Genomic DNA, 17,501 nt, shown 5'->3' with positions numbered 1-17,501 from the left:
TACACCCTGATGTGGATGACCCAGGCTAGCCCAATCTCATCAGATCTTGGCCCTAGGATGCTGTGCTGGCTCTGGCCAGTCGCCACAAATAGACTACACTTAAGCAAGACCACCAAGAAAGCTGTGGCAAGCAGAGGCAAGCTGTACTTGGTTTGGCTAATCACCACAGATATCCTTCACTGAAAGTTGGATACGCAGTCCAAAAGCAAGCCAAGAAACAGAGCCAAAGGTCAGAAAGCCGGGAAATCAGTCAGTTTTCAGGAGCTAGGAGCGGAGGCTGACAGCCGAGACTAGGTCCGAGAATGCACGGTTGCTTCCACGCCTAGGCAGGTGAGCGGGAATGTTTATGACCAGATCCTCCCTTCCCTGGGAGTCAGCCTGCAAAGTCTCACAGCCCCTCACGTTGCCCTTGAAACAGCTGAAGTCTGGCACTCCTCCTCTCTTGACAGACAGACAACCTTTATTGGAATGTTAAAGATAAAAGTACATTATTTTTTTTTTAAAGTACATAGATCGTAAGGCCAACCAAAATGAAATAGATCAATTAATAGCTTCTCTGAATCAAATTGAAGACTGGAGAAAACAGGCGACATTAGAGGTTATGAAAATGTTGTATGCAGAAAGTAACCTCAGAACCTTGATACTGTCAGGGAGGCCACACCATGTACAGAGAAGGGTTGCTCCTTCTCTCTTGCACATTCAGACGCTGGTGTGTCCTGCGTCTGGGACAGTCAGGTGAGCTAGGTGGGGATTCTGGCCTCAGGGTGTCTCCAATTGGGGGTGCTGGGCCAGGCTCTGGATCAGTCTCTTCCTCTGACTGCACCTCAGTGTCTTTGCCTTGCTGCCCCTCCTGTGCAGCTGCTGGGGCCTCTTCTCCCTCAGATGCTGGTAAAGGTTCCTCTTCTGGGCTGACTCCAGAGGAGGCTGGGTTGCTCCATGCCTCTTCCTCATCTGAGGAATAGTCAGCCTCAGCGGAGCCAGGACCCATGACACAAGCAATCGCAACCATCTCTGTTTGTCTCTTGCTTTGAAAATGCTGTGAGAGTGTTGTAAGTTGGCTGTGACATGATGGCACTTTCCTCTATCACCACAAGCCATCTCTGTGTGTGTATATACACACACACATATAAAAGAAAGTCCCCTCACAGTAAAATCAATGCCCAGGCCAAACCCCTGGGCCTAGAAACATGAAATTTAGGAAGAGCACTCCTTCCATGACAAAAATGCTCACTAAGAAGGGATTTTTAGAAATTCAACCCCAAAGGAGGTCAAAAGGGCTAAAATGTGATCCCACTATTGTTTCCTATGTGGCTGCCAGGCTGCTGCCTCCTTGCACCTCCCACTCTCTGATTGGTCAGCTGCAGATCTCAGTGTTCTGAGGTAAAAAAATCCCAGTTACAGGAGACTGCAGAGAGCTAATGACAGTTGAGGAAATCAGGAATGGCCAATCACCTGTGAGGTGCAGCAATGCTGCGGGCCCAAACATACTCCCTCCCATCTCCTATACCTGACAGGTGCTGCCTGTCAGGTGTTGGAGAGGGGGTGGGATGCTGTGCTGTCTCTGGCCAGTCACCACAAATATAGTACACTTAAGTAAGACATCTCACCTGCACCTCCAGATGCTGGCATGTCCTGCATCTGGGAAATTCAGGTGAGCTAGGTGGCGACTTTGGCCTCGAGGTGTCTCCAACTGGGGTGCTGGGCCAGGCTCTGGTCCTCCAACTGCATCTCAGGCTCTTCACCTTGCTGCATCTCCTGCACCGATGCTGGGGCATCTTCTCCCTCAGGTGCGGGAAAGGCTCCTCTTTTGGGCTGACTCCAGAGGAGGCTGGGTTGCTCCGTGCCTCCTCCTTGTCTGAAGAATAGTCAGCCTCGGCTGAGCCAGGACCCATGACAGATGTTTACAGCCATTGGGGGAGGCTTTCTCAGCAGGATTGCCTTGGCACTGCTGTTGGCCCAGCCTCCCTGATGCCTTTAAACACACACACACCCCAATACCAGACAGGCGGATGTCTGTCAGGTGTAGGAGCAGGGCCAGGGTACTTTAATCTATCAGGGAAGATGACGAGCAGAAACACCTTAGCAGTGCTGCTGGGCCAGCCTCCCCAATGGCTTTAGACACACTCCCATCCACCCTTTCTCCACTTGACAGGTGGTTGTCTGTCAGGAGCAGGGGCAGAATATTGAAAGCCATCAGAAAGGCTGCCCAAGCAGCATTGCCCTAGCAGCCCTGCTGGCCTAGCTTCCACGATGTCTTCAGACATGCTACCCCCTCCTACACCTGACAGACATCTGCCTGTCAAGGGTTGGAAGGGGCACGGAGTCCTTAAAGCCATCGGGGAGGCTTGCTCAGCAGGATTACCTTAGCACTGTTGCTGGCCCAGGCTCCCTGATGCCTTTAAACATATTCCCCCCACTTACACCAGACAGGTGGGTGTCAGGGCCAGGGTACTTTAATCCATCAGGGAGGCTGCCCCAGCAGGATCACCTTAGCAATGTTGCTGGCCCAGCCTCCTCAATGGCTTTAGCCACACTCCCACCCACTATGAAGAAGATATATATTCCCACCATTCACTACCCAAAGGAGTCTCAGAGCAGCTTACAATTTCCCTCCCCACAACAGACACTCTGTGAGGTAAGTGCGGCTGAGAGAGTTCTCTCAAGAACTGCCCTTGAGAGAGCAGCTCTGAAAGAACTTATGACTGGCCCAAGGTCACATCAGCAGCTGCATGTGGAGGAGCGGGGAATCAAACACGGTTCTCCCAGATTATGATCCGCGCTCTTAACCACTACACCAAACTGGCTCCCCAAATTTGTAGAAAGGTGGTTTCCTGTATTAGGTTATTTAACTTCTCACAATGTGGGTTCTAAAAAATTGGTTCATGTGAGTTTGCTTATCTGATTGTTTGGATGTTTTGAATATGTAGTTATGTCCCACTTCTTAAATGTAACATAAATGAGAAGCATTTTGTAAAAAATAAAAAGGAGGGATATGCCCTGTACACACCCCCAGGCCAAACCCCTGCACCAAGAAATCCAAAATAAGTGGAGTGCATTCCTACCATGACTTGAACCCCCACTATGAAGAGATTTCTGAGAAACATGACCTCTACGCAGGTAAAAAAGGGGCAAAATGTGTTCCCCAATTGTTTTCTATGTGCCTGGTAGGCTGCTGCCCCCACCCCACCCCGATTGGTCAACTATAGCTCAGAGTTCTGAGGTAAAACCTGCCTGCTTGCACTACAATCTTCTCCATTAGAATTCCTACAACAAATGTTACATTTCAAACTTCACATCATCAGTATTATAACTGGAATTACAGAATTTAAATACTGTAGCGAAGCATGGGTATCAGGCTAGTACCTTTATATTGGTGCGAATATGTATGTCAGCTCAAGGTCAGTGCATATTTTGCCTTAATACCTGTATTTGTTTAAGTTTCATCCCCTTTTGCAGCAAACTCAAAAGCAGCCTTGGAGGGGAGATGGAAAGGAATGAAAAGGGAGGAGCAGAAGAAATATTTTAGCATTTCAGTTCTTTCAAGACTATTCTCATCCTAAACAGCTATTTGTGTTAGTAGAAATACAGTAGTGAGCCATGGAGTGAGTCAAAGCGGTCAGATATTCAGCCAGAAATCGTCAAGATTTATAAAATTTACACATTTAAAAAATCTAATTGAAAAAGTATCACCAGTATGTAAAATAAAAACCTATAGTTTGTTTTATCTCTAATATCAGTCTGTTTTCTTACAGATACTTGCCTCCATCAAATTACATTCAAATTTTTCTGTGTTCCTCCACTTTCAGAGTGCCATTAATGACTGGACCAAAAGCCATTGGAGAGAGATTAGTATGGAAGCAATGGATGTAGAGCTCAGAAGGTTTGCCAAGGCAAGTGCCAGAGCTACCCACTATAGGCCCATAGTTTAGTTTGTTTCATTGCTATCTTTTCCCCCTCCATCTAGTATCTGATATTTGCCCAAAGTATTATGTATCAGCTTTGCTTTATTTTAACCTTCACATTTTTTTGTACTGAGGTTTAGCTTTGTGTGGATAGAAATGATAAAATCATAGTGCCACTTCTTTTGAACTGATTCTGAAAAGACAAAAAGGTCATCTTTGTACAGAAATCTAGCAGACGAGAGGCACTAATGTGATGGTTTGGATTTGATTTGCTCAAAGTCAAATAGCTTAAAGTTGACATAGTCACTCATACTGAGTGTATGCATATGTGAGAATGGAAGATTTGTCTTCACTTACCATGAAGGTTCCTTCTTGGTGGTCTGGGAGTGGGTCAGTCTTCACTCTTGGGATTAGGCTCCTCCTCGAGAATAGGTTTCTTCAGATTGATCCAGGAGGGGGAGGGATCTGTCCCATGGGACCACCCCAGTCGTCTCCAAGCCATGGCTCCTCCAACATCATACTTAGGAAAGGAAAAAACATTCCTCCCAACGGTAGTGAAACTCAGCTTTCAAAACTACTGATATGGCAACTTCATGCTCCTCCAGTCTTTCTTTCTTTCTTTCTTTCTTTCTTTCTTTCTTTCTTTCTTTCTTTCTTTCTTTCTTTCTTTCTTTCTTTCTCCCCCCAGCTCCAATACCCCCTAAAAAACCTTTGGAAGCTGCCCCCCCAAACTGGGTGGGTAGGATTGCCCCCTCCCTTGGACCACCGAGAAGGAAGCTTCATGGTAAGACAAATCTTCCATTCTCTGGTAGTCCTGGGAGTGGGGCAGTCATTCTTGGGACATAAAAAAGCAGTGTGCCCCAGGGTGGTATATCTGGCTTCCAGGGTGTGTTGCAGCACTCTACAGCCAAAGGCCGCCTTGGCCAAGGCCAACTTATCTACTCGATAGTGCCTAGTAAATGTGTGTGCAAATTTCCAGGTGGCCACCTTACATACTGTCTCCAAGGATGGAAATGACCTGCACGCTGCTGACATAGCACATAGAGTTTTAATGAAGCTGATAATGGACAAAGATAAGGATGGGACATGAACAAGATGATTGAGTGTCTGGAAACAATTGTCCTGTTCATAATCTTGAAAACCATCTCATCACAGCTGTTTCTCTGAAAACATATTGGATGAATTCTGAACTTCTAATAATGCAGTCGTTTTGTTCTTATGTACTTAAAGTTGTCAGCAGTTTGAGACCCGAGTATTCCGCATGATGGAGTGAGCTCCTGTCTCTAGTTCCAGCTCCTGCCAACCTAGCAGTCTCTGCTAGTTCGGACCCCATCAATGTGTATTTATATTTAGGGTTTTTGGCTCCAATGTGCATCACTTTGTACTTGGCCACATTGAACCCCATTTACCACTTTGATGCCCATCCTCGACAGATCCCTTTGGAGTGTCTCACAATCCTCCCTGGTTCTCACCACCCTGAACAACTTCGTGTCAACTGCAAATTTAGCCACCTCACTGCTTACTCCCAACTCCAAAGAATGAATAAACAAGTTAAAAAACATCGGACTGAATACTGATCCCTGTGGTACCCCACTGCTTACCACCCTCCACTGAGAAAATTGCCCATTTATACTCATTCTCTGTTTCTTATTTATTAGCCAGTTTTTGATCCACAAGAGGGCTTGTCCTTTTATCCAGTAACTATTGAGCTTACTTAGGAGCCTTTGATGAGGAACTTTATCAAAAACTTTCTGGAAGTCAAGGTAAACAACATCTGTTGGGTCCCCCTTGTCCACATGTTTGTTCACTCCCTCGAAAAATACTAACAGGTTAGTGAGACAAGATCTTCCCTTACAGAACCCATGCTGAGTCTGCCTCAATAGTTTTTGTTCATCACTGTGCCTGCTAATTCTTTCCTTAATAATGGTTTCCACCAATTTACCCGGTGTCGACGTCAGACTGACTGGCCTGTAATTTCCCGGATCTCCTCTGGAACCCTTTTTAATGATGGGAGTGTCATTAGCTACCTTCCAGTCCTCAGAAATGGAGGTAGATTTTAAGGCAAGATTACATATTTTTGTAAGGAGATCCACAAGTTCACATTTGAGTTCTTTGAGAACTCTTGGATGTATGCCACCCGGGCCTGGTGATTTATCCGTTTTTAAGTTATCTATCAGTCGTAGGATCTGCTCTCTTGTCACCTCAATCTGACTCAAGTCTCTCAACACCACTCCCAAAATCAGTGGTTCTGGAGTGGGCAAGCACTTCTCATCTTCCACAGTGAAGACAGAGGCAAAAAATGCATTCAGCTTCTCAGCCATTTCCCTATCATCCTTCACTACTCTTTTTACCCCTTGGTCATCCAAGGGCCCCACTGTGTCCCTGGCTCGTTTCTCGCTTCTAATGTATTTGAAGAAAGTTGTATTGTTGGTCTTTGTTTTTTGCTATATGCTCCTCATATTCCCTTTTTGCCTGCCTGATCACAGACTTGCATTTTATTTGCCACAGCCTGTGTTCCCTTTTATCAACTTCACTGAGACTAGCTTTCCACCGCTTAAACGAATCCTTCTTACCTTTTACAGCTTCCATTACTTTGTTTGTTAACCATGCAGGCTTTTTTCTATACCTATATGTGCCTTTCCTAACCTGCGGTATATATTTTTTCTGAGCTTCTAGGATTGTAGTTTTAAATAGTCTCCAAGTGTCCCCAGTGGTTTTGACCCTTTCTACTTTTCCTTTCAGTTTCCTCCTCACGTGTCCCCTCATATCAGAGAAGTGACCCCTTTTAAAGTAGTGGCAGTGTCAGTCTTTTTGGGCAACTCCCTATTTATACAAATGTTGAACTCAACAACATTATGATCACTGTTCCCAAGCGGTGCAATAACTTTTTCATCTCTCACCAGGTCTTGAGTGTTACTTAGGACCAAATCAAGGATTGCCTCTCCCCTGGTAGGTTCTGTGACTATCTGTTCCATAGCACAGTCATTAAGAGTGTCTAGAAACTCAATCTCTTTTTCCCGACTTATAGCCATTCTATACTAAAAGCATTCTAAAGGTAATATTTTAAAATATATCTCCCTAAAAGACAAGCATACTTAATTCTAAAACATATTTCTTATACATTAAGATTTTCTACAGTAACACATAGAAATGCCTTATGACTAGTATTTCTTTGACACTTAATTTCAATACTAATTTCACTCAAATTTTGTCTTCTTGGATATCATTATTAATTTTAATACTAATTTCACTCAAATTTTGTCTTCTTGGATATCATTACTCATCCTTTACGCTATTACAGCAATACTGAATTATCTTAAAATCACATTAGAAGGTTTTGAGCTTTCCAAAATACTAGGTAATAACTACCTTGTAAAATGTATTTCTCTTAACATTTAGTTTTAAATTTAAAATTCTCTTAAGTTTTATATCATTAAGTCTCATTAAATTCCATTTTGAATAACATTTAACCTGCTGTAGCAGTCCACCTTAAACAACAAACATACCTAATTCTAAAACACATTTCTTAACACATTAAGATTTTCTACAATAACACATACAAATGCCTTATGACTAGTATTTCTTTGACATTTAATTTTAATACTAATTTCACTCATATTTTGTCTTCTTAGATATCATTAGCCATCCTTTACACTGTTAGAGCAATACTGAATTATCTTAAAATTACATTACAAGGTTTTGAGCTTTCCGAAATACTAAGTAGTAACTACCTTGTAATATGTATTTCTCTTAACATTTAATTTTAAATTTCAATTTCTCTTAGGTTTTATATCATTCAGTCTCATTAAATTTCATTTTGAATGATGTTGGTGGCCAAGCCAGCAAGGTGGCCAAGCCAGCAATGAGAACGGTCGCACGTTAGCTCGGCTCCTCTACCCTACCTGCTATACAACTTAAAATACTCCCCCAAAATCGTCTCAATACGAATTCTTTCAACATGGGAAGAAACCTCGCAACGAAGACAAAGAAAAATCCAGGGATTTCGCCATCAATGACGCAGTTTCTCGCTAACGACGCCAGCGGCTCTAAAGGGCGAAGGGACCCGACCGCTACACCCAAAATGGCCGCCACAAATTCACTGGAAGAAGGAGAAGAAGAATATCTCTCCCGAAGCGAGTTCTTACAAGTTATACAACGGCTCGAAGAGAACATTGCTACTCAGATACACAAAGCAATCGAACCCTTAAAAGAAGAGTTTCAAACCTTTAAAGAAACGCTCGCGGAGGTATCTCAGGCGGCGGAAACAGCTTTGGAGGGCGCCATAACTGCACAGCAAGAAATACAAGATCTTCAAAAATCTGAAGATTGGGCCAGGGCGAAAATAATGGCTCTGGAAAATAAATCCAAAGAGTGGAACCTGAAATTTCGCGGCATACCAGAGGAAGAGGAGGGTGAGTCTGAACTCAAAGTTTTTTTGGCTACGTGGCTGGCAAAAAACCTTGCTTTAGAAAATAATATCGCCCCTGTGATAGACTCTGCCTTCTGTCTCGGCTCACCTTCTAAAAAATCTGAAAAATTTCCCAGAGACATAATTGCGTCTTTCCCAGACAGCCGGACTAGATCGGCCATTCTAAAAAAATCCAGGTCTGAGGGAGGCTTACAATATAAAAACAAATCAATTATTGTCCTCCTAGACCTCTCTACCGAGACCCTACAACATAGGCGGAATATGAAAGTTATTACACAGAAACTTTTTGACAATAAATTTAGATTCCGCTGGTCTTCTCCCACGGAACTCACTGTTATACACCAGGGAAAACGCTTTACAGCCAATGACGTCGATAGCGGTTATGGTCTCCTTCAAAATCTAGGCATCCATTTTGACTACCCGAACCCACCTCCAAACACTGAATTTGCTCCCACTGACGCCGCAGCATTCCATCGATGGCTTCAAGCGCACCGAACGAAGAACTCACGATCCTAATTCATTTGCAACAGTCGAACACTGTCAATAAATCAGGTACTTTTAACTTAGAGTTGGGACGTTTTGCAACGCCACTCATTTAGGCTGGCAACCTCCTTGGTAATGGAGGAAACTCGGCTACGAAAGCGCCGGGCAGCGCCAACAATACACGTTTATTTTCCTCCAGTCTCACCTATGTTCAGCACGTCGTTAAGATCGAGTTGGGACGTTCGGTAACGCCGCTTGTCTAGACTTACCACTGCAATATGTAAGACGAGAAACTGAGTGAAGTCGCTGCATATAGTGAAGCTGCCTTATTCGACTATTTTCCTTTGACCCTCACCATGTTCTGCGCATTTAATTATGGTTAATCTATTGTACTAAATTATTTTGTTTATAAAATTATAAAAAAGGTGAAGTTAACCAAACTTTACGTTGTTTCAGAATGACCATGGTTAATTTCTTTTATTTATTTATTTTGTTTATAAAGTTATAAAAAAGGTGAAGTTAACCAAACTTTAAGTTGATTTAAAATGACTATCTATAATGTTTTATTGCATTTATTATATAAATCTAAAAGGGTGAATCGATTAAAATCTATGGTTTGGAAGGATGCTGATTAAAGTGTTTAAAGCCTAAGTTGAATAAGGGCTGGAAAGATGTTACCTAAGATGCTTATAGATTAACGATGCACAATGGCGATAACTGCCACTTATTCAGTTTAACTAACCAGAAATATCTTATTTGATGCACAATGGTATTAACTGTCACTCATTTCGTTTATTCCAGCAGAAACGTATTATATAAACTTTTTTTATATATATATATAAAGGTGCAGTCAACCGAAATTTAAGTTAATTCAAATTGGATAATTTATTTTATATTTTATAAAGCTGTAAAAATGTGAAGTTAACTAATACTTAAGTTGATTCAGAATGGTTATCTATAATATTTCTTTGTATACACTATAAAAGTTTAAAAGGGTAAATCAATTAAATTTTATGATTTGGAAGGAGGTTGATTATAGTGTTTATAGTCTAAATTGACTTAAAATGTTTGTTTATAATATTTCTTTGTAATAATTATATATTTTTAGTAACATAATCTAAAAAAGGACAGGAATAGTCCAATTCCTTACCCTACAGACATTTTGAATACCTTGATACATGGAAGATGTCAGTTTAACTTGTTAGACATTTGAATAAACAAAAATAAATGGAGTATATAATATGCCACATTTATACTACAACAAAAGCAGGTAGGAATAGTGGAGGGATATTTTGCCCCCCCCCCACATTAGTTTAGCATAGTGGGTTGTGAAGGTCACACCCCACTAGCTATAGCCTCAATTTTTGGGGGGCTAGCTAAAGTATTTTATTTCCCCCAAATAGGGGGATCAAGTTGTTGTTTGGTGTTATTAGTTAATTCGTTGAATTGTTAATGTTGTTGTTGTATTTATATGTTATAGTTACAAACTACAATAAGCATTGTCCCATTGCAGAAATGACTGTTCACTTAAAACCGAAGGTCGACCCAGGGGTGGTAAGTTGTTCAACTCTAATTAAAAACACATATATAATTTCACTAAGTTACTTATACATGGGCACGATTCGGCCCGCACTGACAGTGGAAAATACACTATATAACACTAAGGCTCTGCTAAAAAATGGGTAGTACGCTAAAAGTATACTCCCTTAATTGTAGGGGCTTGAAACATAGAATTAAAGTAAAGAAAATATCTACAGCCTTGACCAAAATGCACCCGGATATTTTATTTTTACAGGAAACGCATATAAAAAACCCAAACTTTCCCATTTTAAAAACCAGATGGTTCCTTTCATCATACCAGGCAACGGGAACCTCGAAAGCTAAAGGAGTAGCTATTTTGCTCTCTAAAAACGTTCACTACCAACACATGACGAGCTTAGTGGACACTGACGGCCGATATGTTTTTATAAAAGGTCACCTAAACAATGTGATGACCACCATGGTCTCAATATATGCCCCGAACGAGAATCATAATAACTAATAAAATAACATATAAATTGTGAACTGTTATAAGCAAGAACTCTATAAGTATATTGTGATATTAACACAATATTTTTACTAACAGTGAAAAAATCTCCTCCTCTTGGGGTTTTAGTTTAGTGTGGTTTGCGTTCCTTTATCTGTAGTTGTAGTCCCTTCCCTAATATTTCTTTGTAGTTTTTGGTAGTATTTGCAAAATAAAAAATATCCCTCCGGGGATTTTTTAAAAAACAACAACAAATTACTCTGTATTGGTAGCATAGCTGTATCAAAAATGTCTTTAGTGTTTCCGTTATCTCTTGGAGAGTAGCCATTGTTTCCACGGAGCAACTTAGATAGCTAGACCATTTATGTTTGTTTAGACAAAACCTGAGAATCCACCAAATCCACTCTTCAGTTTGCAACGTTAGGTATATTTAGGACAGCACAGTCAAAATCTTCTAATGATTATAATTCTTTTAATGTTATTTCCTTTGGATTGAGAGCTGCTTCCAAATTGAGGGGGGAAGGATGACTGGGTAACCGTTCCCCCCCTCCTCTTTATCTTTCTGACCTTTTTTTACAGTTCTTCAGCTCTGTTTCAACAAGCATTTCATGCAAGTACAGAAAAAAAGAAACTTACTTGTAGAGTATCTTCTTGTAGTTGATGCAGAAAGTGTAGTTGATGCAGAAAGTGCAGAAAGAAATACACTTAGTTTCTATTCTTAAAAAGTCCGGTAGTCACAGTTAGTGCCAATATGGTGATTGCCTTGGCTGGGTCTTTGGGGTAGACAGACTCCAGATTCAAGCCGCCACCCGAGTCTGGTTCTTCGTCACTCCCCCTGCTTCAGGGCCCCCTCTCCTGGGGCCCCCTAGGAGTCTGGGTAGCCCAGACTCCCCCAAACCATGTAATTTGGGTGGCTGCTGGAGCAGAGCTCCACAGCTTGCCCTGATCTCGCTGTGCCAAAACCAGAAGCCCACAATTCAGCAGTCTTTCTAATCTCCCTTTGAAAGAGAACTGCTACTCTTATGTCAGCAACTGAATGTTTTGGAAAGTTAAAATGTTCACCCACTGGTTTTTAAATGTTGTGATTTCTAATAGCAGTACAAAGAGTAAGATTCCTCCTGGGCTGACAGACTAAGCGTTATTAAAAGCATTTTATTACCGAAATTCATGTTTCTCATACGTACTTTACCCATCCAAATCACGAGAAAAGAGCTGTCTAACTGGCAGAAGGCTTTCCTTCAATTCTTCTGGGATTACAAAAAACCCCGCATCAGTTTCACAGCACTGAAGAGATCATCAAAAGATGGAGGTATGGACTTTCCTGACCTAACTCTCTACTACGAAGCAACTCAGCTCGCCTCAATTGCACGCATCCTAACCACTGAGACAACACCACGTTGGCAACAAATTGAAGAAACTATCTGTGATGGGATTCCCCTGACAGACCTAATCTGGCAAACACCTAGAGAAAGGCATGAAAACACTGCGCTACTTTCCTTTTTTGCAGCAAGCTTAGAGGTCTGGGACAGACGAAGACACCTTCTCTTGCCAAGTGACTCTCGGTACTCATCGTTCTTAAATCAATCATGGTTCACCCCAGGAAAGAATACAAAGGCGTTCCAAAAATGGAGACAGGCTGGCTTAACACGCCTAATTGACCTTATTGAAAAAGGAACTCCACTCACCAAACTACAAATAGAAGAGAAAATTAAAGCAAAAGTTCCTTGGTTCCTATATTTGCAGATCCAACATCTATTAAGAGAAAGGATATTAAATAAACACTCCGCGAAAACTCCTACGGACTTTGAACGGATTATTGCATACAAATCGGATGACATCAAAGGCTTGATCTCAAAGATATATAAAATTCTAAATAAAAACATTAAACAACCAATTTTGAAATCTCAGCACCAATGGCAGATTGATTGCCAAAACAGGCTTCAACAAACACAATGGACGGAAATTCTGAGGTCGTCAAGTTTAACATCCAGAATTTTTAACATTAAACTAACATCCTTCAAAACGTTGCACAGATGCTATCTTACACCGGCTCGCCTACACAGAATCAACCCACAATATAGTAAATACTGTTGGAAAGGCTGTGGACAAACGGCAGACTTTATACACTGCTGGTGGACCTGTCCACACATTCATTCATTTTGGATACACATTTTATCGCAAATAAAAAGTATCACGGGACTTAACTTACCTGAGCTTCCTGAAACGGTTTTGCTTGATGTTCCTCCAGAGACCTGCGAAAGAAAAATCCAAAAAATATTAACCTCAACGCTTCTAGCTATAGCAAGACTAACAATTGCACAGAAATGGAAAAGCAAGAATATCCCAAGACTGGCAGACTGGCAAAATAAACTTTGGGAACATTTCTTATATGGCAAATCGACTTTTCAACAAACCCAGAACTCTATAGAAACCTTTCAAGCAATTTGGTACCCGGTAGTACAATACCTAACAAAAGAAAACATCATTCCGCAAAATGACCACCTTAAAGATCTACTACACTTTTGATACGGGGAAAGATAGCTTAAACAAACTTTAAATAAGTACAATGTCTTCAACATGCACATTACTTTCTTGCTATACAATGGTTATTTAATGTATATTGATAAGCATAGTGTCTATCTGCTGTTAACTGGTTATACTTTATGGTTTTGTTATTCAAAAATAATAAAAAAAATTTAATTCAAAGAGTAAGATTCCAGTAGCATCTTAAAAGACTAACAAAATTTGTGGTAAAATTTGTCACTGCTCACATCTGTAGACATATTTCCATTTATTCTTTGCATCCTCCTGGACTGAATCCTCCTGGACCAAATTGAGACCTAGGTTTCCTGTCTCATTACCACGCCTACTACCCCTTTGCATATCACACCTAATCCAGTCAAGCGTGCTACTGTCATTCATCATCTGACAGCTTATATCTCAGGTACCTCGTGTTACATTTTATGGCACACATGGCCCAGCTTACAAAGTGACATTTATGTCAGATCTGGCCCTCATAACAAATTAGTTTAACAGCTGGTCTAATTCATTATAAGGCAGCTTCATGGGTTCATGTGTATGTCTGATATTTGGTTGGCTGCAAATGGAATATTTTAACAAGAACAGTAATAAATAATCTCAGCCAGTCCAGGGCAGTCTATCATCAATAAGTGGTTAAAATGGGAAGTAAAGTAGCATGTATTAACTACTTATGTGTGTCAGTGCAAACTTGCAGCTATGCATGTTTTTATTACTAGAGTACCCATATCATATTCACATGGGACAACTGACGTAACTAACTCCAAAAACCTGGATATGCAAATAAAATTATCAGATTTTTAAAAGGTTAGTGATGTTTTCTGATTCAAGCTTTTCAGGTTTCTCTGGAAGAAACTGTGGTGAACCTAATATTATCATAACGGTCCATTGCAGGATGTAAATTTAAGTGATGCTACTCATGATTTAATTGCATATAAGATGGTTTAGCTAAAATGTGGCGTGTTCTCTTTATCTGTGTACTGATGTGATTTTTTTCATACATGATTCAAATTCTTAGGAAGAGTGTAGAACTGTAATAATTATGTCCCTTATAAGATGGTATTAAAATTCTTTTCTCAACTTTGCACAGTTTCTACTTTTTTCTTTTTGGCCCCCCGGAGGGGATTTTTTTATTGCATTTTATATATAGACTACAAACTACCATGAAAAAAGGGAGGGGTACTACATTTAGGGAGAAAGTAAAGATAACACTACTGACTAAAAACCCAAGAGAGGAGATCTTCAAAATAGCTTATATACTATACCATCCCTTTAAACGCTACATTCTATGAACTTAGTCAGTCATGCTTTTATAACTTTTTAATCTTAAGTTTAACTGTTAGGAAAGATTCCCTCAGCATCTCCATGTTAAAATATCTTATTTATCAGAGTTCCATTGAGAGTCTTTCAACCTTTTCTTTCTTTTCCTGGAGTTTAAAGGTCACGCCCTCTGGGTATAACCACCTATAGCCAATTGCATTGGTTTGAAGAAAAAGGATTAAATCTTTATACTTCTTTCTCCGTTGTCTTATTTCAAATGGAATATCTTTCAAAATCCGAATAGTCTTGTCCTCGATTCTCAAAGGTGTCCCCGCCATCGCTCTCAGGATACAATCCATTTCATGCCTCTTCGAGAATTTCCCCAGGCAGATTATTCTTCTTTAGCCAACTTGGTGGTTCCTTCCGGTCTTGGACTCTCAGCTCCTTTCGTTTTTAAAAGCTTCTCCCTCTCCGTCCTTTTCCCCGCCATCTTTTTCGATTGTTTACTTTCGCCCAACTTTTAAAAGTCTCTGAATTTGCCCTCCATCTCTCATGCGTGCCTTGGTAAGTCTTTCCAGCAGTTTTTTAACCGCTTTGCTTCTGCTCCCCCCCGATCTCGCTTAGAGTTTGTGCGCCTAGGAGGGGCCACTCCCCCGCTCGCTTTGCCCTCTAGTCCGTGGGGTTTTGGGGGAGCTTTCTTTTTAGTTTATCAAATCGCTTCCATCTGACTCACGTTCATTATTGGCCATCCGACCTCTTTTACTTTCGTTTTCCACCACTCGATTTCCTGCGCTTGTCCCAGCCAGCTTCACTAATTTTAAACGGACACAGACGGAGGGCGCATGGGGACGGAGAAGTGCCTCGATTCCCCAGCATCGTGCTGGGGAAGAGGCAACCTCTCAGAAGTCCCTTGGCCAGGAGGCTTTCCCTAGTCTCCTGGGGGGAGTGCGATACATCACCCCCCCTCCTTTCCACCTGCGTGCAGTTTCACCCCCGGGAGGTCCAGGAGGTGCGACTGCTCAGCGTGCAGCCATCCACCGGAAGTCCACAGTTTCTACTTATTGAATGTTTCTGGTATCCTCATTTATTTATGATGTCACTGGGATGGACCTGAACAGAGCTTAAAATATCATTTTGCCTATCTCCTTTGAGAAGAATTATCTCCAAGCAATCCCTGGTTCTTAACAATTACTTATACTAATGGTATAACATTCATAAGAAATCGGGGTATTTCACAATGGGAATTACTTTTCCTGATGGTTCACTTAACATACTTCATGTATTTTTATAAGTTTTCATTATCAATCATTGCTGCCTAATTTTGAATGAGAGGAAGATAAAATTTCTATCATATCCTGGAAAGTCTTTGATGTTCTTTGATGGCGTATTCTTTAACATAGTTGTGATATTTTTCTTTAGGACATGTGGTCATTGGATAAAGAAGTTCGTTCCTGGAATGTATATATTGGTTTAGAGTTAACAATAAAGAACATGTTGACATCACTGAGGGTTATAACAGAGCTTCAGAATCCTGCAATGAGAGACAGACACTGGTATCAGCTGATGGATGCAATAGGTGTAAGTATCATACTACCATTGATTGTTCTTGGCTCTTGTCACATATGTGATGACACTTCTTCCTGTGTCTACAAGTGAAAAGGGGGGGGGGAAGCCATTTTTTAATTTCATGAATCTCTTTAAAAACTATTTGTTTAAGTTTGTTCATGATTTCCAGAACAAGAACATAAAACTGTGATGCATAAAATGTGTGGCTTTTGTGGAAAAGCTACTGAAAGACCTTAGTAGAGACGTCCCCTTTTTTCCTCATGGGAGTCAGTAATTTATATCTCAATATGTAAAACAGACCACCAGGAACTTAATATGGTTCATAGAGCTAATAAAATCTGAGTAAGTGTTTGTTGAAGGCCAAAAGACCACGGCTTCCCATGCTTTGGAGAATTTACTCCATGGAACTGTGTATCAGGTATTGCATATATGTTGCTTCATATTCAAATTCTGATCCAATCTCAGATTAAACCTCTCACTAAGTAGAGAAATAAACATTGTAGTTCTTGAGCCCCTCCACCTCCAATTTCAAGAATGATAGATGTAGAAGACTGTATGAATGTATTGTTTTTAGATGATCTTCATTGCAGAAAATGTTAATTATGGGAACACTTCCAGGTAAAGTGTTTTTAGGGTGGCAGCCAAAGTCATCAGTTGAGGATGAGAAAATTAATGTCTTCCAAACATTTAAAAGGTGGTACAAAACTGATTTATTAGCAAAATGTGTTGCTGTAACAATTCTCTCAAATTACTTGCAAAATGCATTGCTTATCTGGTATTTCCTTTGGTTTATAAAATATATAGCAGCATAGACATGATCCCTGTCTCAAGTCACAAAAGTGGGGGAAAGGAGGAACTCTTTCTTCCCTGCTTTGACTTACAGATTTTGCTCCATAGAGAGAGATGAGTGGGGCATACTTTATTCATTAAAAGAAAAGCAGAGAAAATAGAAGTGCAAGGTGAGAGCAATGAGGTGGTATAAAAATAATTTCAGTGAGCAAACAAATAGGTCAAAAGCCTGCTGCTCCTCTGGTTTATTTTGCAGGTTCATTTTTTAGTGAGCAAACATACAACATTAGCGGAGTTGCTGGCACTGAAGCTACACAAGTTTGAAGATGACATTAGAAGTATTGCTGACAAAGCAGTGAAAGAGCTAGGCACTGAAAAGGTTTGTATTTTTCCAGTTTTGGCTATATTTAACAGCTGTATGGATATGAATTACGGTAACAATTTCAAGGCATTTGACTTTCATGAAATTTGCCATAACAGTTAAGAAAATGGCAGCTTTTGACAAACG

At 40.7% G+C, this 17,501-nt stretch overlaps 1 protein-coding gene across 1 annotated transcript in view; it reads left to right on the top strand.

Moving 5' to 3' along the window:
* LOC107122524 (dynein heavy chain 11, axonemal-like) overlaps positions 1 to 17,501 on the top strand; it is a gene marked incomplete at its 3' end in the record, with an annotated part of 172,393 nt that overhangs the window by 56,129 nt on the left and 98,763 nt on the right. The window contains exons 22-24 of the mRNA XM_015425640.1: positions 3,807 to 3,890; positions 16,058 to 16,216; positions 17,250 to 17,372. Coding sequence (XP_015281126.1) covers positions 3,807 to 3,890; positions 16,058 to 16,216; positions 17,250 to 17,372 — 366 coding nt within the window. The remainder of the gene's footprint in view (positions 1 to 3,806; positions 3,891 to 16,057; positions 16,217 to 17,249; positions 17,373 to 17,501) is intronic.

The sequence above is a fragment of the Gekko japonicus genome, unplaced genomic scaffold (genome assembly GCF_001447785.1).
Source record: "Gekko japonicus isolate JY-2015 unplaced genomic scaffold, Gekko_japonicus_V1.1 scaffold1024, whole genome shotgun sequence".
NCBI classification, from domain to species: Eukaryota; Metazoa; Chordata; class Lepidosauria; order Squamata; family Gekkonidae; genus Gekko; species Gekko japonicus.
Note: the sequence above shows the minus strand (reverse complement) of the source record. Positions and strands in the feature narration are given on the sequence as shown.